General features: G+C 42.5%; 1 protein-coding gene across 1 annotated transcript; it reads right to left on the bottom strand.

The window, feature by feature from the left end:
• Positions 1-287: 287 nt before the first annotated feature.
• copa (COPI coat complex subunit alpha) lies at positions 288-15,892 on the bottom strand. The gene is made up of 30 exons (XM_079488770.1): positions 15,677-15,892; positions 15,176-15,289; positions 14,725-14,798; positions 14,504-14,584; positions 14,335-14,411; positions 13,405-13,514; positions 11,285-11,394; positions 10,656-10,755; positions 9,930-10,148; positions 9,511-9,661; positions 9,243-9,309; positions 9,049-9,124; positions 8,716-8,798; positions 7,891-8,116; positions 7,365-7,503; positions 7,080-7,242; positions 6,772-6,918; positions 5,967-6,156; positions 5,769-5,864; positions 5,449-5,537; positions 5,065-5,188; positions 4,797-4,886; positions 4,552-4,655; positions 4,109-4,255; positions 3,865-4,005; positions 3,349-3,531; positions 2,741-2,851; positions 2,232-2,393; positions 1,198-1,392; positions 288-696 (listed from the first exon to the last, which is right to left on the bottom strand). The coding sequence occupies exons 1-30, from the start codon at positions 15,714-15,716 to the stop codon at positions 637-639; spliced, it is 3,669 nt and encodes a 1,222-aa protein (XP_079344896.1). The 5' UTR covers positions 15,717-15,892; the 3' UTR covers positions 288-636.
• Between the last annotated feature and the right edge of the window lie 2,517 nt (positions 15,893-18,409).

Genomic DNA, 18,409 nt, shown 5'->3' with positions numbered 1-18,409 from the left:
TCGGTCCTCAACACATCGGTTGTAGTTGGCACGTACATTTATGGCACCACAGCAGATAGCCTATACCACAACCATTTTGATTATACCACATCTTTTTGAATGCCACTAAACCACATAATAGCGCCATATAATAATTTGCCACACACACAATCTTTTTTGAATGCCACTAAACCAAATAGCACCATATAATAATTTGCCACACACACACACACACACACACACACACACACACACACACACACACACACACACACACACACACACACACACACACACACACACACACGTTGTTTATAAACAGGTGTTTTATTATTATTTGTCACAAATACAAGCTCGGTTAGCATTTGCTTAAAGTGAGGGCTACAGTTTTAATAAAACTGAACAGTTGGGAGCATACATTTTGACAGGTGTCACAAGAAGGGATGGTCAGTTCAGGAAAGCTAGAGTTCGCAGCCAAACAATAGAATGGAAACATCAAGATAAAACATTCCTTTCTTACAGCCCGATTATGCCATGGTTAAAGCCTTTCATTTCTTCCATGGAATATTCTCTTCCATTTATAATAGTTTGTGTTCTCTATATAGAATAAAGTGTGGATGTGTTTTTTCAGAAGAGAATTGCTGTCTTCATCCGTTTTTAACGGAACTGAAGGGGGCTCACACGCAGGCCAATCACATCTTTGCCGATCTCTGTCACCTAGGAAATGAGAAGATGATACAGGTTAGAGAGGGTGTTTTAGCGTTTATTTTGAGGAAATGAGAAGTTAAGTTAAAGATGGTTTTTCATTGTCTATTGTTAATAATTGTACCAGGGGGGAATTCTTCGTACAAATGGCAATGGCATTTCTTTTGCCCTGATCTCAAGGATTGCAAAATCACCATAATCTGTATTTCTTCTTAAATATATAGGCCTACTTTAAATGGTTGTTGCATTTAATTATGAGTACCTTTTTCCTGTTTCACATTCATTTTATTTTTATTTCTTTTCTGCCGACCCGCTGTCAGGCCAAAGCCTATATGTGGCATGCGCCTGGACCACTTGGCCAGCAGGCGCGTTTCACATTTCTCTCTTTGCCATTACCACGTATATCTGTTGGACTTCATTTGAAACACCGGTAGTTCTGTTTACTCTTGTATCGTTTAATTGATTTGCATTTCACTTGCTTTGTAACCGTTTGAACATTGTATTGTGCTGTACCTGTGTGACCCTGCAGACCTGACCCTTGTAGGTGGGACAGTAGCAGGCTCCTGACAGAGGACACTTCTCTACTGGACGTCCGCGGTACAGGGGGACAAATGACGCACCGCACAGGTCAAACGGATTGTGGGGGTCGTAGTTCAGCTGGTGGGTATCCGTCAGGGTTTTCTCGCAGGCTGCCAAAATCTTGCGTGTCTAAATGGAAGGGATAAGAAGTTCAGCTAGTTAGTTGACCGTTATTTTCTCTATGTATTGCAGGGCTGTCAAACCAGCCTGAAAACAATCAACCACTTCCTACGACAGCTATGGAAATCACCCTTAACCTGACCATAACCAAAGATCGTTAATTTAGGAAGATAGTCCATCCCGTTTGGAGCCACTAGAGACGACATGGTACACAAATCCTACAAATGGTAAACTAACTAAACTTAACCACCTCTAGGTGTATCATGATGACTAACGTCAATACTTTGCATTTCTTTATTTAGACATTCAGTAGATCTTCTGTGGTCAAACAAGTGCTCTGATTTTCCTGTGGACTGTGATGTCCACAAATCCTATATATATATATATATATATATATATATATGACAATTTGCCAGCAGATGTCACTGTTGAAGCCTGTTTGCCTGTTTTCATTGCAGCTCAAAAGGCTTCAGAACACAGAGAAAACCCCTTTCAGCTGCAAGCACTTGAAGACGCACTGGAGCGCTCCTCTCTCAACTCTGAGAAAGAATCATATTTAAGTGCTCTCAGCATCCAGCATTTTGTGGCGGAGTAGCGCGCTCTGGTGCCTCAAGCACATTTGTGAGAAGAGCACGGCTCATCAATGTCACTTTCCTATGCAGAGGATTGGAGAGGCAACTCACTCATCATTACATGCGTAGCGCTAGGGGACATGATATCCAAAGTAATCTGCTGCTCAAAATTTGTTTTCTGTGGACAAGACCCTTAATTGTGCCTCACACAGTAAATTCATCTTCTGCCTGCATGTCTATCAATCATTGCTGAGCCCACTGGAACAGCCGGCATACCTGCACTGCAACGTCTGGTTTGGGTCCGAGCTCAAGCAGGCGTCTGGCAAAGCCGGCCGCGGTCTTGAAGTTTCGGAGTTTGAAGAAGAGATTGAGAGCTGTACGCAACACTAAGACCATATGAACTGGCTGAAGACTGCAGTGAGTGAAGTAGGCCGCCATCTGAGGACAGAACACACACACACACACACACACACACACACACACACACACAAACACATTAGAAACACATGTAGACATCTGTACAGTAATATGAATGAAACAAAAAAAAGTCTCAAGCTCAAGATGAGCCGAAAAGGCCTTATTTTTATTATAATTTTTCCAGCATAATCTGTTTTGTCGTTTCCATGGTTTAAAGCAGTTAAACAAAGACTACTGTCAATTAAATTACTAAAGACAACAAACTATGTAGTATGTGACACAGAAGCAGAACCAGGCTTCAAGACACCTTTCTGCAAGATATGAAAAGGACATGACAACATTAGGCAAACAGGGATGTCTATCCTTACCTCACATAGCCTCTTCTGCTGGTCCAGTGTGTCTTTGGGCAGCTTCTTCCTCTCTGTCTCCATGGTCAGACCCACTATGTACTCTCTACAAATTGTGATCAGCTGCTGCGCCTGCAAGACAAAGAGAACACCCACATCAGAAAATGTAGATGTAATGAGATCTACAATGTAACCTGGGATAATAAGTAGTACAGAGACAGGTATACCAGTCAGACAGGTGATTAGTTAATACACCAAATAATGTGTTAATGAATGAAAACGTTGTCCTGATCATTAATACCAGTTAGCCAACTTCACTTTTCATGAAGAGAAGAGCAAAGCTGTGAGACATGTTCCTCGCAGTCGAGAGCAGGTACGTTTTAAGTGAAGGATCTTTGCAGTGTGTTTTGGAGCCCAGATTATAATTTCCACATCATCTCCGCAGAGATTGTTATTTCAGAGATAACAAGGTGTTTTCCAATGGCCAGTATATGGTAAATGTGTGGTTAGACAAAAGTTGTGACCTCAAATCTTCATTGTGGTCAGAGAGTCAAGCCTGCCCGTACTGCCTGCATTATAACTTAAACATTTGAAAGAGCAAATATTACAGCAACAGGCCCCATCCTCACCTCAGCGATCTCTTGCTTGTTGTCCACCACCAGTAGTGGCACAGAGAGCAGGATGGCTCTGAAACGCTCAACGGCTTCTTCGAAGCGCCCTGCGGTGGTCATCTGGTAGCACTGCTGCAGGCGGGCAATGAGGTCCGAGAGACGCAGACCCACAGCAGGCAGGCCCTGCTTGGCTCCACAGTCCTTTAACAAATAATATATTTAGAACTCAATGTACTGTATGCAGACCCACAGCAGGCAGGCCCTGCTTGGCTCCACAGTCCTTTAACAAATAATATAGGGTTCATATTTAGAACTCAATGTACATGTATTGTATGCCCCAGGCATGTCGTCACAAGCATAAAGAAGCAGTTCGACAAGGAAAAGAAGAATTTAAACAAATGTATGATTCGTTTAAATTCTAATACGTGATTCAATGTCAAAATTAAATTGGTGTATGTGTTTGCATCCGTGTACCAAATCAACAATAAGAAAATAAATGTACGGTACGTACAGTACATTCAAACACATATCTACCTTCCAGTTTCTTTGTGGGTTTCCGCGCAGACAGGGCACGGAAGGTAGACCCAGGTAGCAGGTACGGCCTCGGGACAATGTCTGCATGAAGAGGGCCTTGTACGGGCCAAAGTTCACCACTCCAACCTGATCATGGAGCAACTGAGATAGAGGGCAGGGGGGTATATTAACGTGTTCAAATGAGTAGAGCATGATAAAAGAATTAAATATCTCAGGCAGTAACAGTGAGCTCAAGTAAACCTACTCTCATGGCGGTCTCAAAGGAGCCAGCCAAGATGTGGTCCACTGGCAGCTGGGAGTTGTTGCACCACATCTGGGTGGGACTCATGCCCTTGGTGGGCGGCACAAAGAAGCCATCCTCAGCCCCACCTCCGGCACTGGCTGGCATGTCCTATTGGTCGAGGAGGAGAGACGGTGAGGTTGACCACTAACTCGCTAAGGCAACTTCCCAACTGCAGGGCAAGGAACTCATTTGACCCTTTATTGACCATAGTAGTATTTTTAAGTCAGTGTAATTTGCATAGTAAGTGGGACTTTGGAATATAAAGGATTGACAGCAGTCAGAGAAAGAGGCAAGATAACGTACTACCTTTGCAGACACAGTTGATCAAAAACTGCAGTTCTATTTCATGCTTAAAGCACAGCCTCTGGTGGTCAGCAGGGAAACAGAACTTTCGTTTGTCTTACCAGCTCTGGAGGCAGGTCGAGATCCTCCTCCACCTCCCAGCCTCCACCCTCGTCCTTCGCCACTCCTCCCTCCTCCAGTCCATCCTGGGCATCCATGAAGCCATCTGAAGGAAGGACGCAAATGCATAAAGTGAATTTAATCATAAAAACAATAAGACATTTTTTGAGGAAGAGAGAGAGTCTTTTCTTTGGCAGTGAAGCGTTGGATTTGAAAATAATTAATTTTATTTTTAAATTAAACAGACCTTCATCCAGTTGCAGTTCAGCGTCCTCTCCCCAGCCTTCTCCTCCAGGAGCCTCTACGTCCTCGGCGGCTGCCATTTGCCCTGCTTTGCCTGAACACACCATTAGAAACAAATCAACATCACTGCAATTCCTACACAGTTACTTATTACAACTTCAATCATGCAAATATGCGTTGTTAGTGACCCAAAGACACTACAATACAAAATACTGCAATACAAAAATATAAAACATGTATGTGGAAAGGTACTTTTGGCCTACTGGACCTACCCTTGGCTGCAATGGCTCCCTCAAAGAAGCCCTTGGAGACGGTGAGCAGAGGCCAGTTGGTGTCCAGAGGGTTGATGGGAGGAGGGGGCTGCAGCAGCTGAGCATTAGGATCCACCTCTGGAACCTACACAGGACACAGGACACGTCACATTAGTGAGTCCAATCATACAAGCAAACAACAGAAATTAATGTGTGGGGATGGAAGAAAAAAAATCATCTGCGGATTCATTGTAACATTTCAAGGGCAACATATTTTTTCAACTCTAAATCAAAATAAAGACACAATAAAACCCCTTCTGATTAGAGTATTTGATAGCTACTGTGTTTTTATAGTTATGAGGTTTCCATTAGTACCGTGGAGAACAGAGGGTTTTCTCTACTTACCGTTTCCTTCTCTGGGTCAAAGGTCTCCTTCAGGGCCTCAGCCTCTTCATCCATTCCATGAGTGGCTGCAGTCAGGTAGGCCAGAGACTCTGGAAGCATAACAACAATATATTGATGGCATCTCATAGGAGCATGGACACAATGCCTCAGTAGACAGAAGTGGTGTTTGAAATGCTTTATGTGTTACTGGGTTGCCTGTTGAGATTAAAATGTCTTACAAACTAAACTGAGAAAGCAGCATTATGATAGCCATGCACCTTGTAAACGAGGAACATACAGCTACTGCATATAAGCAAGAGTACAGGGATGTTCAAACTCACTCTGTCCACAGTTCTTGAGGATGCGGACTCTCTCACTGACGTCTCCCAGGTACAGAGCTCCCTGGTAGTGACCACTCATGTCCTTCCTGATCTCAGCTACAAGAGGCAATAAACATAGGATGTCACATCACTGATCTCTTATTCACTCCCAGCCCTCTCATATTTACACACACAGTCCCCCCTGTCAATCTCCCGTACCGATCTTCATCATCTTGCGCAGCTTGGCCAGGTTGCCAGTGATGAGGTAGAGGAAGGTGAGCTTGTCGAAGTTCTTGGTCCTCTGGTAGCACATCTCCACCACCTGGTGGTGTCCCTGGAGCAGGGCAGCCTCCCCCAGGCGTTCCCAGCAGCCACGCTCATCCAGGGCCTTAGCTGCCTCCAGTGCCACCTGCAGGCATGGACGAGAGGAGTGTTACGAAACACTTAGTCAACGATTTCAAGTCCAGGTCTTGCAGCGTTTATCACCTTCTGGATAAATCCTACAGTCAAATAATCACTAATAAAAAAGCTATTGCCTCTCTATGCCAGTTACAGAGCATGTGTTAGGTAAGATTTAGATTTGTTTTTGCGTGAAAAGGTTGTAGTTACAAATCAGAATCATCTTTATTGTCAGATTTAGTAAAAAAAAAGTGTGAAATTTGTTTTTGTGCATAGTTTCTATCATGTTATTTTTCCAAGAAACAAAGAAAGGGAAGAGGGGGCATTAGGAGATCATACAAAGTAGGGTATCTCTTATTTTATTTACAATAAAAGTACTGGGTTTCCAGATATTTACCAGCTTGTTTCACAAACGGCACAACCGTAGGATCTCTCTTATCACATTTACAGGCTGTACAGACGTACAACCAAGGGGTCTTAAGAAAGTACTGGCAGTTTCTTTCTTGCACCTATACTAACCAGGATTTGGTATTAATTAAGAGAATGAGCTTTGCTCATGGAGGAACACATTCAGAAGAGTTCACAAGTACAAAGACATGGGCACGGTCACTGTTCTTCAACCCACCTCGATGTTGCCGCACTCCAGAGCCAGACTGAAGCGGGTCTTCTCGTCCTTCACAAAGTGCAGCGCCACCTCGGGGTAGCCCTTCTTCTGCAGGTAGGCTATGATGGACTGGCCCACCAGCTTGGCGTTACGCACCATGTGCAGCACCTGGAGGGGTGAGTGGTAAAGAGACATGGTCAACATGTGTATTCCTTGTCTCGTTATACACACATCTATTCGTTGTATCTCTCTCTATATCTATACCTGTAGAGAGAAATCATACTTCACGTATGATGAAGTATATAGGGCTTAAGTGGTTAACCACCCACCTCCTCATATTTGCGGTTGACCAGGGCCAGTTTGAAGCGGTACTCTGTGGGGTCGATGGTCAGGACGCGTGGACGACACTCTCGGTCCAGGCAGTACACACTGTTCCCCCGCACACGGGTCACATAGATGGGCAGGTCAAGAGTTCTGATGATGCCGTGGTCGCTGCAGGGTGAGAACAGAGAGAGAACATTGTGAGTTTGTAGGTCAGCTATTATTTTCACTACTCATCGTGCAACAAAGTATACATGGCACAAGTGGTTAATGAACGAGTTGTAGATCTGTACCCAGAGGTGAGTGCGTATTTGATGTGGTTGGACGTGGTGTAGATGAAGACTCCACTCTCATCCCAGGCTCCACTCTTCACTCTGATGTTCTCATGGATGTTGCACAGACTCTCCAGCTTACGGTTGCAGATCATGATTGCTGAAAGACAGAAAACAGCCAGAGAAATCAGGTTTTAAACTCTCCGCCGATGACTCTAGGTCAATGTATGGCCTAGACACGGAATCCAAAGCACAAACTTTTGAACTAACAATGTCAAGCGACAACACTAGACTATAATCAGTTAAGAAAACATGACAAGAGTTTTCAGAGCACATTGAATGAATAAATCCATTCATTACAGCATCACCATCCCATATCGTTTCAATATTTCATTGATGCTAAAAATGAGTTTAAAGTAAAATAAGTGTTCAGATCCGTTCAGGAGCACTAGGCCACAAAAGAAGCCAAGAAAACATAAGTGGAACTGGTTTTCCCTGGGTGATAAGAGGACCACTGTGTTTGTGTGCACTATTATTATCTACACACCGTGTTTAGCCAGCAGGGCCACGTGGCTGGTGTCAGCGCTCCACACCACGTACTTGACCTTGGCGATCTTGACGGTTGCCAGCGAGCGTTTCTGTTGCACGTCAAACAGTGTGACGCCATCTGCGTCACGCAGCAACAGAGAGCCTGTGCCGGCATAGAAGATCTCCTCACAGCTCGGCACCTGCACCTTCTTCACAATCTCGTTCTTCAGGTTCTTAATCAGCAGCTACGAGAGGAGAAGTACGGCTGCATTATTAAGTGCGGAGACCACATAATCCCTAGTCCAGCAGGTGACCTGAGTTGCATGTCCTGACACTTGTCTAAATAAATGAAATAAATTAATCTAAAATGAAAAAATTATTTTTGACCATTAAAATGCCTCTTATGATTGATTTAACGGTAAATAAAATGTCCCTTTTGATTGATTTAACAGTCCAACAAAAGTATTATTACAAAATGTTATCATTTGCATTTCTCTGAATGCCGGTCGAAAAGAACTTTGCATTCCATTTTAGAAGAGAAAATACTGAAACACTTGATGCCAAATGCTAACCAAACGACCTACGTATTGCAGTGGGTTATGATTGATGGCCAGACGAGTTACATTCCAAATGTAACAAGTGCTATATAAATGACATTTGTGGAATATCAAAACAAGCCACAGGAAATTACATAAATCAAGAAGGGACTAGATAAGTATGGAAAGATATAAGGGGAGAGTAAATATGAATCAAGCAGCCCTAGAATGAGCCTTTAACATTTTTATGAGATAAATAGTAAATACAGCTTCTATCTAGGTGAAATGCAGTCAGAGAGCAGACTTACCGAGTGCATGCGGTCCAGGACAGCAAACCTGTTCCTGGCAACCCACACTGCTGTCAGACCAGAGGACCTCTTCCCTTCAGGGGCTGGAGAGAGACCACCACAAAACACCTCATTCTCCATGTACAAATACATTCATGGGAATTCTTCAATTCAATGGTGACATTGCCTACTATGTGAAGAGTAACATTCTAACACAGAAACAGCCAGGGACTATAGAACCTCTAGTGGGGGGGGGGGGGGGGGGGGGGGGGGCAGTACAAGAGACGTTACATTAAACATAAACAGAACTACATTCTGAAAGAAAATACATTTCCTGACTGGAAGTTCTCATACCGTCGGGGTTCTGAGAGTCACTCTCTTTGGGAATAGAGTACAGGTCATAGGTACTGTTCTCCAGGTTTGTCGCCCTCTGCAGGACACAATGCGTATTAATCAAAACACATCACAGACAGTACCAATGAGTTGTTTCTGTAAAACTTAAATTTGAAAAAAGAATTGTGTGTGATTATGTAAATGTGTGTATTTACTGTGCAGAGCAGGACAGCGTTCTCAGCAGGGTTGTATGACATGCTAAAGACTGGGAACTTCGACCCACTAAGAAGGAGAACATTTTGGAAAACATAAGAGTGAGCTATGAATAAATACTCTTTGCAATGCACACTGGCAGTGATTACACAATAGACACAAGAAAACAAATTCTGAAAATGCCGAGACACAGACACACTGACACACAGGCGCTCAAAGACAAACACACACAAACTTACGACGTACACACAGAAAAGACACCTACTGTACCTGCGTAGCTGCATGACAGCAGTGTCCTTGCTGCTGTTGAAGTCGAGCTGGCGGAGGAAGCGGTCCTTGACGTAGTAGAGCATGTTACCGTAGACGGCGTAGGCCGGCCGCTCGCGCTCCAGCTTAAATACCAGCATTCCACTGTCATGACCTGGACAGCACGCGGGACAGACGAGTTAATGCAGTGACAATGAATCAGAACTAAATGTGTTGCTTAATAACAGTCCATGGAAATGTATCTGCAAGTATCTGACACGCATGTCAAGAGAAAACGAATCGGAATTACTAAATCGTACACACTTGATTCAAAGTCATGTCACCCCCGTTGCGTGTTGAGCAACTAGAATTTTGACACTACATTCAGCCATCTGAGGTTTGCTACTGTACAATGTATCACTTGGTATGTAACGGCCCTTTACCAGCAGCAAACAGGTTGAGGTTGGGATGGGCGCCGAGGACCCAGAAGCGGTCATGGTCCCTACGGAATGTCTGGACACCCGTCCTCTTGGACATGTCCCACACCCTGATGCTCTTGTCCTCGGAGTTGGACAGGATGAGCTCCTGGCGCGGGTGGAAGACTGCACAGGACACATTGTTGTAGTGGCCACGGCACGTGTCCAGCTCCCACGCCTTGGACTCTGGACGCAGACAATGAGAGAGAGATGAATGAACAAAGCCAAGAATGGAGAGATGGGACATTTACATTTTTGGTGTGTAGAGCAAGATGGACTACTAAATACTTTTTTGGATCCTGTAAGTTGTTTGGACATTATCTTTGTACAATCAGTGTGCAAGCATCACCATATATGCAGTAAGCTTGTTTGGACTGTTAAAAGAGTGCCAACTATTTTCTAAAATATGTGCACTGCACATTTATACCAAAGAAGTAAGACATATGATAAACCCACGTATAATTATACCAGGAGGCAACTGCTTGGCTTAAGAACTTTGCATTTGCTAAATAAAATATTAAAATAAACCCATGTATTGGGCCCTAAATAGGGACTCCATGTTTTTAAATGCTATATTGAAATCTGATTTGCAAGCACAGTGAAGAATAAAACAGTTGTGCCACCATAGTTTCATATCTAAAATTCTTTGTTTAGAAGAAACACGTCTACTCAAGTCTTCCCAGAGACACGCACCGTTCATCCTCCAGATTTTGACCTGCCTGTCGTCGGCTCCAGATACAATGAGAGGCATGCTGGGATGGAAGGCTGCCCAGTTGACCCCGCGGTCGTGACCCTGCGCGCAGAAACACAAGCTCAGTGTCATGGAGAGAGGAGTGCTGCTGGAACTAGTAGCATTACTGACCAGCACCATGTCCTCTCTGGATCAAACAAACACTACAGACAACACTTGACTTCACTTGAACTAATTCATTTGGATAGTAAATCAAAATTCACAAGTCTTTAGTCTTTTAACCATTTAAGCCATATACTTATATCGTACAAAGAAAGAAAACAGCTAATCTATAAGCTCACAATGCATTGCAACTTGGCCCGTAATGAGCTTGTAGATCTGCTATTTTCACTGGGACGGGAGTCACGGGACACCATGGGGAGAGGTCAAATATTAAATGAAAAAAGAAAACATTCCAGACGTGTTTGATTTATATTATTTTGAGGTTAACACTGAACAAGTCAAGTAGTTAGTCAACAGTCTTTTTTAAGCCTGCTGCATCGCAGATTCTGCAAACAACAACAAAACAATTCAGACATTTGAAACTCGGATGAAATCATCTTTGTGTGTAAGTGTGACGATGGCGACCTACCTCAAGAACGTGCTTGACAACAGCGTCCGAGGCGCCGAATAAATCGACGCCAGAGATGCCACGCACCTCTGTCTCCACAGCGCCGGGGGACAGGTTCTTCTTCCTCAAACCTGGAAGCAACATTCAGAGCACCATGCGCAATACAGGGAATGAAGAAGATGGGAACAAGACAAACGTCAATAGAAAATTAAAAAGATCATTGGAGGCTGAAGGATTAGAGTTGATATTTCTAAAATAAAATAAGACATTCAAAAGGGCACTATTGGACTACTGAACACACACACACACACACAGGGTCAAAGAACACCAACACAAGCTCTGCTCACTCGCTGCCCCACCAACTTGAGAGAGGAAGCAATTATTGTGAGATTCACCATCATTATACCACTGATTGGATTAAGGCAGTGGTTCTCAAAGGTAAAGGTCTATAAATGTGTACAAATTTAACCAAATGGACCCACATTTTGTTCCATTTGTACACCCACAGAATTATGGGGATTGAAATTAAAACATTTGAGAACCACTGCGTTAAAGAAATAATCAACACACAGATAAGCAGTACAATCTTGCCGTTAGATCAGAGCTTTACAAATACTTCGAAAGAAAAAGGTTCCTGACTCAAGCTGGACTGGTGCAATTATTTGTGAAACAACACAAGTTTGTATTAATGACCCGTGCCCCATAGCAACGACATGTGGTGGACAGACAGTTCAACAGGAGGATTGTGGAAGGATGGATGGCACTAGGAACCCATGTGCAGATGCGGATGTTTCCAGGGGGGGGCATGGGGAAAGGTGGAACACAGGAAGTGGGTGGTGGACTGGGCTGATGGGGTGGGTGGTGGCTGGCGTAAAGAGGTGCTCTGATGGGGCGTTGGATGTCAGGAATAAGAACAGGTGGTTTTAAGTCCATGCTTGTGTTAGGCATCACAAAAGACTACTAAAGAAATACATACTGCAGTTTACTGCTGTTATGTCCGTGTCATGCTAAGAGTTAAGGCATTCCGTTAGACTTAGGACATTTTACTGTCAACTAGCCAAAGTATTTAATGTCCATTAGCCATGGTTTATTATATTATCCAAAGCATCAACAATGTTGCTTTAATTCAGTTAAAATATTAGAAAGATCAGAGGCTTATCTTGCCGAGGGGAGAGCAGGGACATTTGTTCATGCATGTCCCAAAGGCATTCAGTTGTCTATAAATTAATTAATAAAGGACTATGTTTTTAATGCAGTTAGTAGTGGCACTAGTGTTTCTCATACGATATAGAAACAATGCTTCATTTATACTTTGTTGTGAGCTGGTGTCCAAAAATAGCAGAACTACTAGGTCACTGGCACACACAACCAAGTATAAATCATGATTTATAACTGGTTTTGCTATAATGCTTTAAGACGGACGGCTGTGGAAATGGTCCATGTTGCTGGACATGTGCCATGCATTCAGCAAGAGTAGTAGGAGGGAACATTCCACACTGTGTGGTGATGTCTTGTGATCTGTGAGGCACATTTGAAACTACATGCAAGTATAATGAGGATCATGGTCGTAGGATGTAAAAAACATGTGAAATGAAATCCCCTGAGAAGGACAAAATGACAGATCCATGTGTTATTCATGTTCATGCTCATGAAAAGATGATGTCAACAACGAGACAGTTAATTGGTTAATGAGTGAGACAGAGGACAAATAGATTGGACAGAGAAGGAAAATGGCATCAACAGACAAGGACGTATTAAATGCATGCAGAAGCACAAAAACATCTCTCCTGTGTTACTTGTAGTCCTAACTATATCTCCATCTCCTCCCTCCTAGAAACTCTTCCTCCAAATTGGATCACTACCAAGCACGTCAAGAACATGTATTGTTTACATGTAGGCACATGTAAACAACACATTCTATTTACACTTCTATCTGACCTAAAAAGGAGAGATGTTTTTGCAAACAGCCCACAGAGATTTATTCTCTACAAAAAGAAGAGAGGAGGGCGACAGGTTCGGGACTTGATATTGTCCGCCCCGTTCTATCGCTCCCATCTCTCCGTCCATAACCACACTGCCCCGCCCACCCCAGACCAAACCCCGCCCACTATCGCCTGGCCCAGCCTCCTCCAGGCCCTCACCGGAGATATCCCACACGCGCACAGTCTGGTCCAGACTGGCAGACACCACCAGGTCCTCAGCGGGGTGGAACTGGGCACACATCACATAGTGGTTATGGCCAGTCAGCACACTAGATGGAGGACACACAGAGAGGAGAGAAAAGTGAAATTTGTTTACCTTTGTGGACCAAACAATACATTTTAAAAATGAAGAAATACGATTCACCGGGTTGTAGGCTTAGCTGAGGTGCCGGAGTCTAGAAATACTAGCAGGGATGTCCCAATCAGTAATTTTTGCCCCCAATCCCGATCCGAGAAATGTAATATTGAACATAGAGTCCTGATCCAATCTTTATATTTTCCTAGATAAATCTGCACAATGCTCACTAATATTCTGAGGTTAAAACCCGTTTACACACCCGTTCATACATGATCGGTCATCAAGTCAGCATATAAAAATAGCAGTATAATCAATAACGGCTGATCTAAATAGAGAACAGTGGAGCTCATTATTGGATTTTGGTTAGCTTAAAAAGCCTAAAATAGATGATTTGGATCACTTAACGCAAGCTTTGATTGGTTCCAATCCTTATCTCGAGCTTTGGTCAACTGACCAAAAGCTTTCTTAAACATTATGCACTTTCAATTAGGGATGTTCAATATTGGGTTCTTTCTCGATATTGTTTAACTCTTGATTTCTGAACCGGGTACGGATATATGCAGGCTTTTTTTCACCAAAAGTAAACTAATTGTATCGCATATCTAATAAAATATAGCTATAATATCAAAATAATATCCATATTTAAAACCGATAATCTCCGATACAGTACATCCCTACTATATGGACATGTTTCAAAGTGCCGTTTTAAGACAGTATTTTGTTTTCTTGGATTAATGTTTTCTTGAAAGCACATAATGTTCTCCACTGAATTGGCAAAGCTAGTGTCTTACCAGACGCAGGTTCTGGACTGCCAATTCCAGATACGAATAGTCTGGTCATCTGAGGCACTCAGAATCCAGGGATACTCCTGCAGAAAGGCAAACCCAATAGAATTTAGTGAAAAGATCACACTGTGGCGTTTATATTGTACCAATGTTCTAATGAGCCAGAGTCATTTACATGGTGGAAGAAGGTGGTTCTGATGTAGTCCAGATGTCCCAGCAGAGTGAAGAGGCACCGTCTCAGCTTGTAGTTCCAAACCTTAAACACAGACAAAGCACAAAGTTAAAGTGTTTACATGCATTAAGCAACAACCTGCAATTAACTGTTAATTGCATATAAACACACCTCGAGTCGCAACACATTAGCATCAAGGTTCGTCAAAGAAAAATAAATGTTACCTTAATTTTGTAGTCATCTCCTCCAGACACAAAGAGCGGCTGCTGCTTGTGGAAATCAATTCCTCTGACAGGACCTTTGGAAACAAGACAGCAGCAAAAAGCATCAATAACCAACAACCTAAAAAAAATTAACCGCATAGTCCACTTCCCTGGGTAAACAAAGAACTTTGCTTTGCTTTACCACCACTTACAGTATTATGCTTCATCTCAGTTCCAAAACGTGTGAATGCCATAAGAGTCCTAGAAACATCTAAGCATAACACCAGACATGCCCCTTCCTGTTTACTGTACATTTGTTTATTTAAATATCTTGATGAATTGAATACACAGGACTAGCTCTGGGCTGGCACAGGACCACAATGGAAACGTTTCATGTTGTCTTTTTAGCATCAACGTATAGTAAAACTGTACAATTTGCAAACTGTTAATAAAGTATTATATCAATCAATACCATCATGCTCATCGAACTTGTCAATCAACGTGCACATTCGATAGTCCCACAGCTGGATGACACCGTTGTGTAAACTTGCAAGAATCCAAGGCCTCTTAGGATGGAAACTGAGACCTAATAATGGAAGGGAAAGTATATTAAACATTCTGAGGACATTAACCATCTTGTTTATGTGTTATTATTTTTCCATCATTATAGATGTATAATTGTACCACTGCACTATTTGCAAACTGTTAATAAAGTATTCAATCAATCAATCGACCATTTATTTCTCAAGCTACAGAAAGACACAGTCCACGTCACGTTAGCTTACTAATTAACATGAATATGCATAAACGTCACACTCGGGGGATAATGACAATAGTAATATATACATCTTATAAAGTGAGATAATGTAACATAGTGTAGTAAATGCATTAGAGTCGGAAATGTCAAGTGTTATGCCTCGCACTAAGGCTAGATAATGTTAAATGCTATGCTAAACAGCTAGCATCAGCTTACCTTTGACACGGGCCGACTTCGTCTCAAATTTGGTCAACATTGTGACTGTTCAGTGATACGGATTTGTTATTAATCAATGACTGGCTACAGAAAGATACGCGTTTACAGTAAAAATATAAAGATGTAATGTTCCAGGAGGAGAAGCTATGGTCAGTGTATAGCTTCTACTGTCTGTTTCCTGACACGTAGCCAGCCTGTCGTGTCTTCCTGCTTTGCACTAATAAAGTTGGAGAAATTCAAGCTGACGCAGAAAGCTCCACGACGATCTGACATAGAACCACAACACATAGAAACACAACACATAGATTATTAGCACAAACACAACCAAGAAACAACACATAGAAATACAACACATAGATTAGCACATACTTTTTTGATTGATTGAAATATTTATTAACAGTTTGCAGAATTACAGTACATTTCAAGCACAAACTCAATACAAAGGCTGTTAACTGTGAGTGGACGACCCAATTAAGCATTACACTTGTTTACAAGAGGGTCCACCATGTTCAATTCATTTAGAAAACATTTAGAGACGTACAAATAGACACTTCTATATAGACAAAGAACAGAACAGGAATTCATCATAATGGAGGTAAAAAGGGAAAAGAAACATAAAAAGGGAAAAGAAACATTAACATACACAACCTAGATAGAAGCATAAACACAACACATATAAATACAATACATAGATTAGCACAACCAACCAAATCCCCCCCACCCACCCATCCCTTTTTCCCCTCACTATATATGTTTCTTTTCCCTTTTTACCTCCTTTATGATGAATTCCTGTTCTGTTCTTTGGCTTTATAGAAGTGTATATTTGTACGTCTCTAAATGTTTTGATGAATTGAACAAGGTGGACCCTCTTGTAAACAAGTATAATGCTTTATTGGGTCGTCCACTCACAGTTAACAGTCTTTGTATTGAGTTGTGCTTGAATTGTACTGTCATTCTGCAAACTGTTAATACATATTTCAATCAATCAATCATAGAAACATAGAATCACAACATATAGAACCAGTAAGACGCCTGAGTGCGAGATGCACGCATCCACGTCGTTGACGGCAGACTGCTGGGCGAGCGCTGGCGCTTTGGCATGGGGGATCAGATCAACATGGAATAAATTCTGTACTGGCCATATAAGGAGTCTTGTACAGGGTTTGATGAGGTCAGATCAACATATGGATCAGAACAGGTCAGCTGTGGTCAGCCCGGGGGTAACAGAGTGGCATTCCGAAGCACTGCCATTCCGAATGTGTGGCTACAGCGTGCGGTTAAGGTTAGGGTTGGAGACAGGGTTAGAGTTGAGTGAGTCGAAAACTAGAGTTCTCAACAGGCCCTCGCCTGTTGAGAACTCTAGTTTTCGACGGCTGCCGGGCGCCGCTGCACTAATAACTTTGGGGCAGGCCCGTCTAGAGTTTGAAATTTAAATGGACAGGTATCAGTCAGGGAGAGGGAGACATGGAAGAGGAAGGATGGATGGGGAAGGATCAACATTATGGAATGATATAACAGGTTCTGAAATATATCCATATATGGAGATCTAAGGGTTTCATATATACTCAGATGTAGAGTTGCTGGTCAATAGTGCAGGGATCTCCATATATGGGTTTAAAGGACATCTTTAGTTTTTTTCAACCAAGGTTTATGTTTTAGGTTGTTATTAGAGAAACTAAAAGATGACTGTTCATTTTTTCATTTGCTGGTTTCTTTCGTTTTAGGGATTTTAGCTATTTTTGACAGGGGGGCAGGGGCATTCGAACATGGGGCTAAATATGTATTTTTTAACAAAATGTTACGATGATTTCTTTATTAATTTTTACTATAGTCCTACTAGACCCCAAGAAATTACATCTGGTCACAAAAGAGTTTGTCACATTCAGTAGATCCTGTGATGAAAAAAAAAAGAAACAAAATTAACACTCATCTTTTACTTTCTCTAATAACCTAAAACATGAACCTTGGTTGAAAAAAGTTTGTCCTTTAACTACGACAGCAGGTCGCATTTACTATGACAGCAGGGTCTCCACATCTCCATCCCTGATGATGTCACGAGACCATAATTATAGAAATACAACACAGAGAAACATATAAAAATACAACAGATTAGAAACAAACGCAACAAATCATTGAAACCATAGATGGAACACAATTATAAATACAACTGATATGAACTCTATAGAAATACAACAAATAGACCCCCAACACCAAAACTCCTATTACCTCTGGATAGAAGAGAGCTTTAATAGTTACCTGTAAGGAACCCTGAAAGGACTATTTTTGTCTCCACCAGGCCGAAGGCATGGGGAGAGAGTATGTTTTGCACTCCGTCCGTGTGTCCGTCCGTCCGTGTGTGTGTCCGTCCGTCCTTCCTTCCGTCCGTCTGTGTACAGCTAATCTCCGGCACCGTTAACCCGGCCGATGCCAAACTTTGCACACACACTCCCTGGATGCCAACGATGAACCTCTGCCCCACATTTTCCAGAACGGCCTGTTATAGCGCCACCATGAGGCAGCTTTTCACATTTATTACCTAAAACTGCACCAATCTGCGTGAAACGTTGCATGCACACTCCCTAGAGGCCAAGGACAAACCTTTCACCTGCACTTTCCGCATCTGCCTTTTATAGCGCCACCAGGAGGCCGACTTTTGTAAAACACATTTTTTGATATTACTCCTCCAGATTCTGTCCAAAAATCTCACAAATCGTTACACAGTATCTCTATGGT

The sequence above is a fragment of the Electrona antarctica genome (assembly GCF_951216825.1).
Source record: "Electrona antarctica genome assembly, chromosome: 19".
Classification (NCBI taxonomy): Eukaryota; Metazoa; Chordata; class Actinopteri; order Myctophiformes; family Myctophidae; genus Electrona; species Electrona antarctica.
Note: the sequence above shows the minus strand (reverse complement) of the source record. Positions and strands in the feature narration are given on the sequence as shown.

What these genes read in the sequence shown, in the direction of transcription:
- copa (XM_079488770.1), bottom strand. Translation starts at nt 15,716, where the DNA reads ATGTTGACCAAATTTGAGACGAAGTCGGCCCGTGTCAAAG. An exon ending in CCTCAACCTGTTTGCTGCTG is followed by an intron (nt 9,662 to 9,929) that starts GTAAAGGGCCGT and finishes CGTGCTGTCCAG; the next exon opens with GTCATGACAGTGGAATGCTG. An exon ending in GCTGTCATGCAGCTACGCAG is followed by an intron (nt 9,310 to 9,510) that starts GTACAGTAGGTG and finishes TCTCCTTCTTAG; the next exon opens with TGGGTCGAAGTTCCCAGTCT.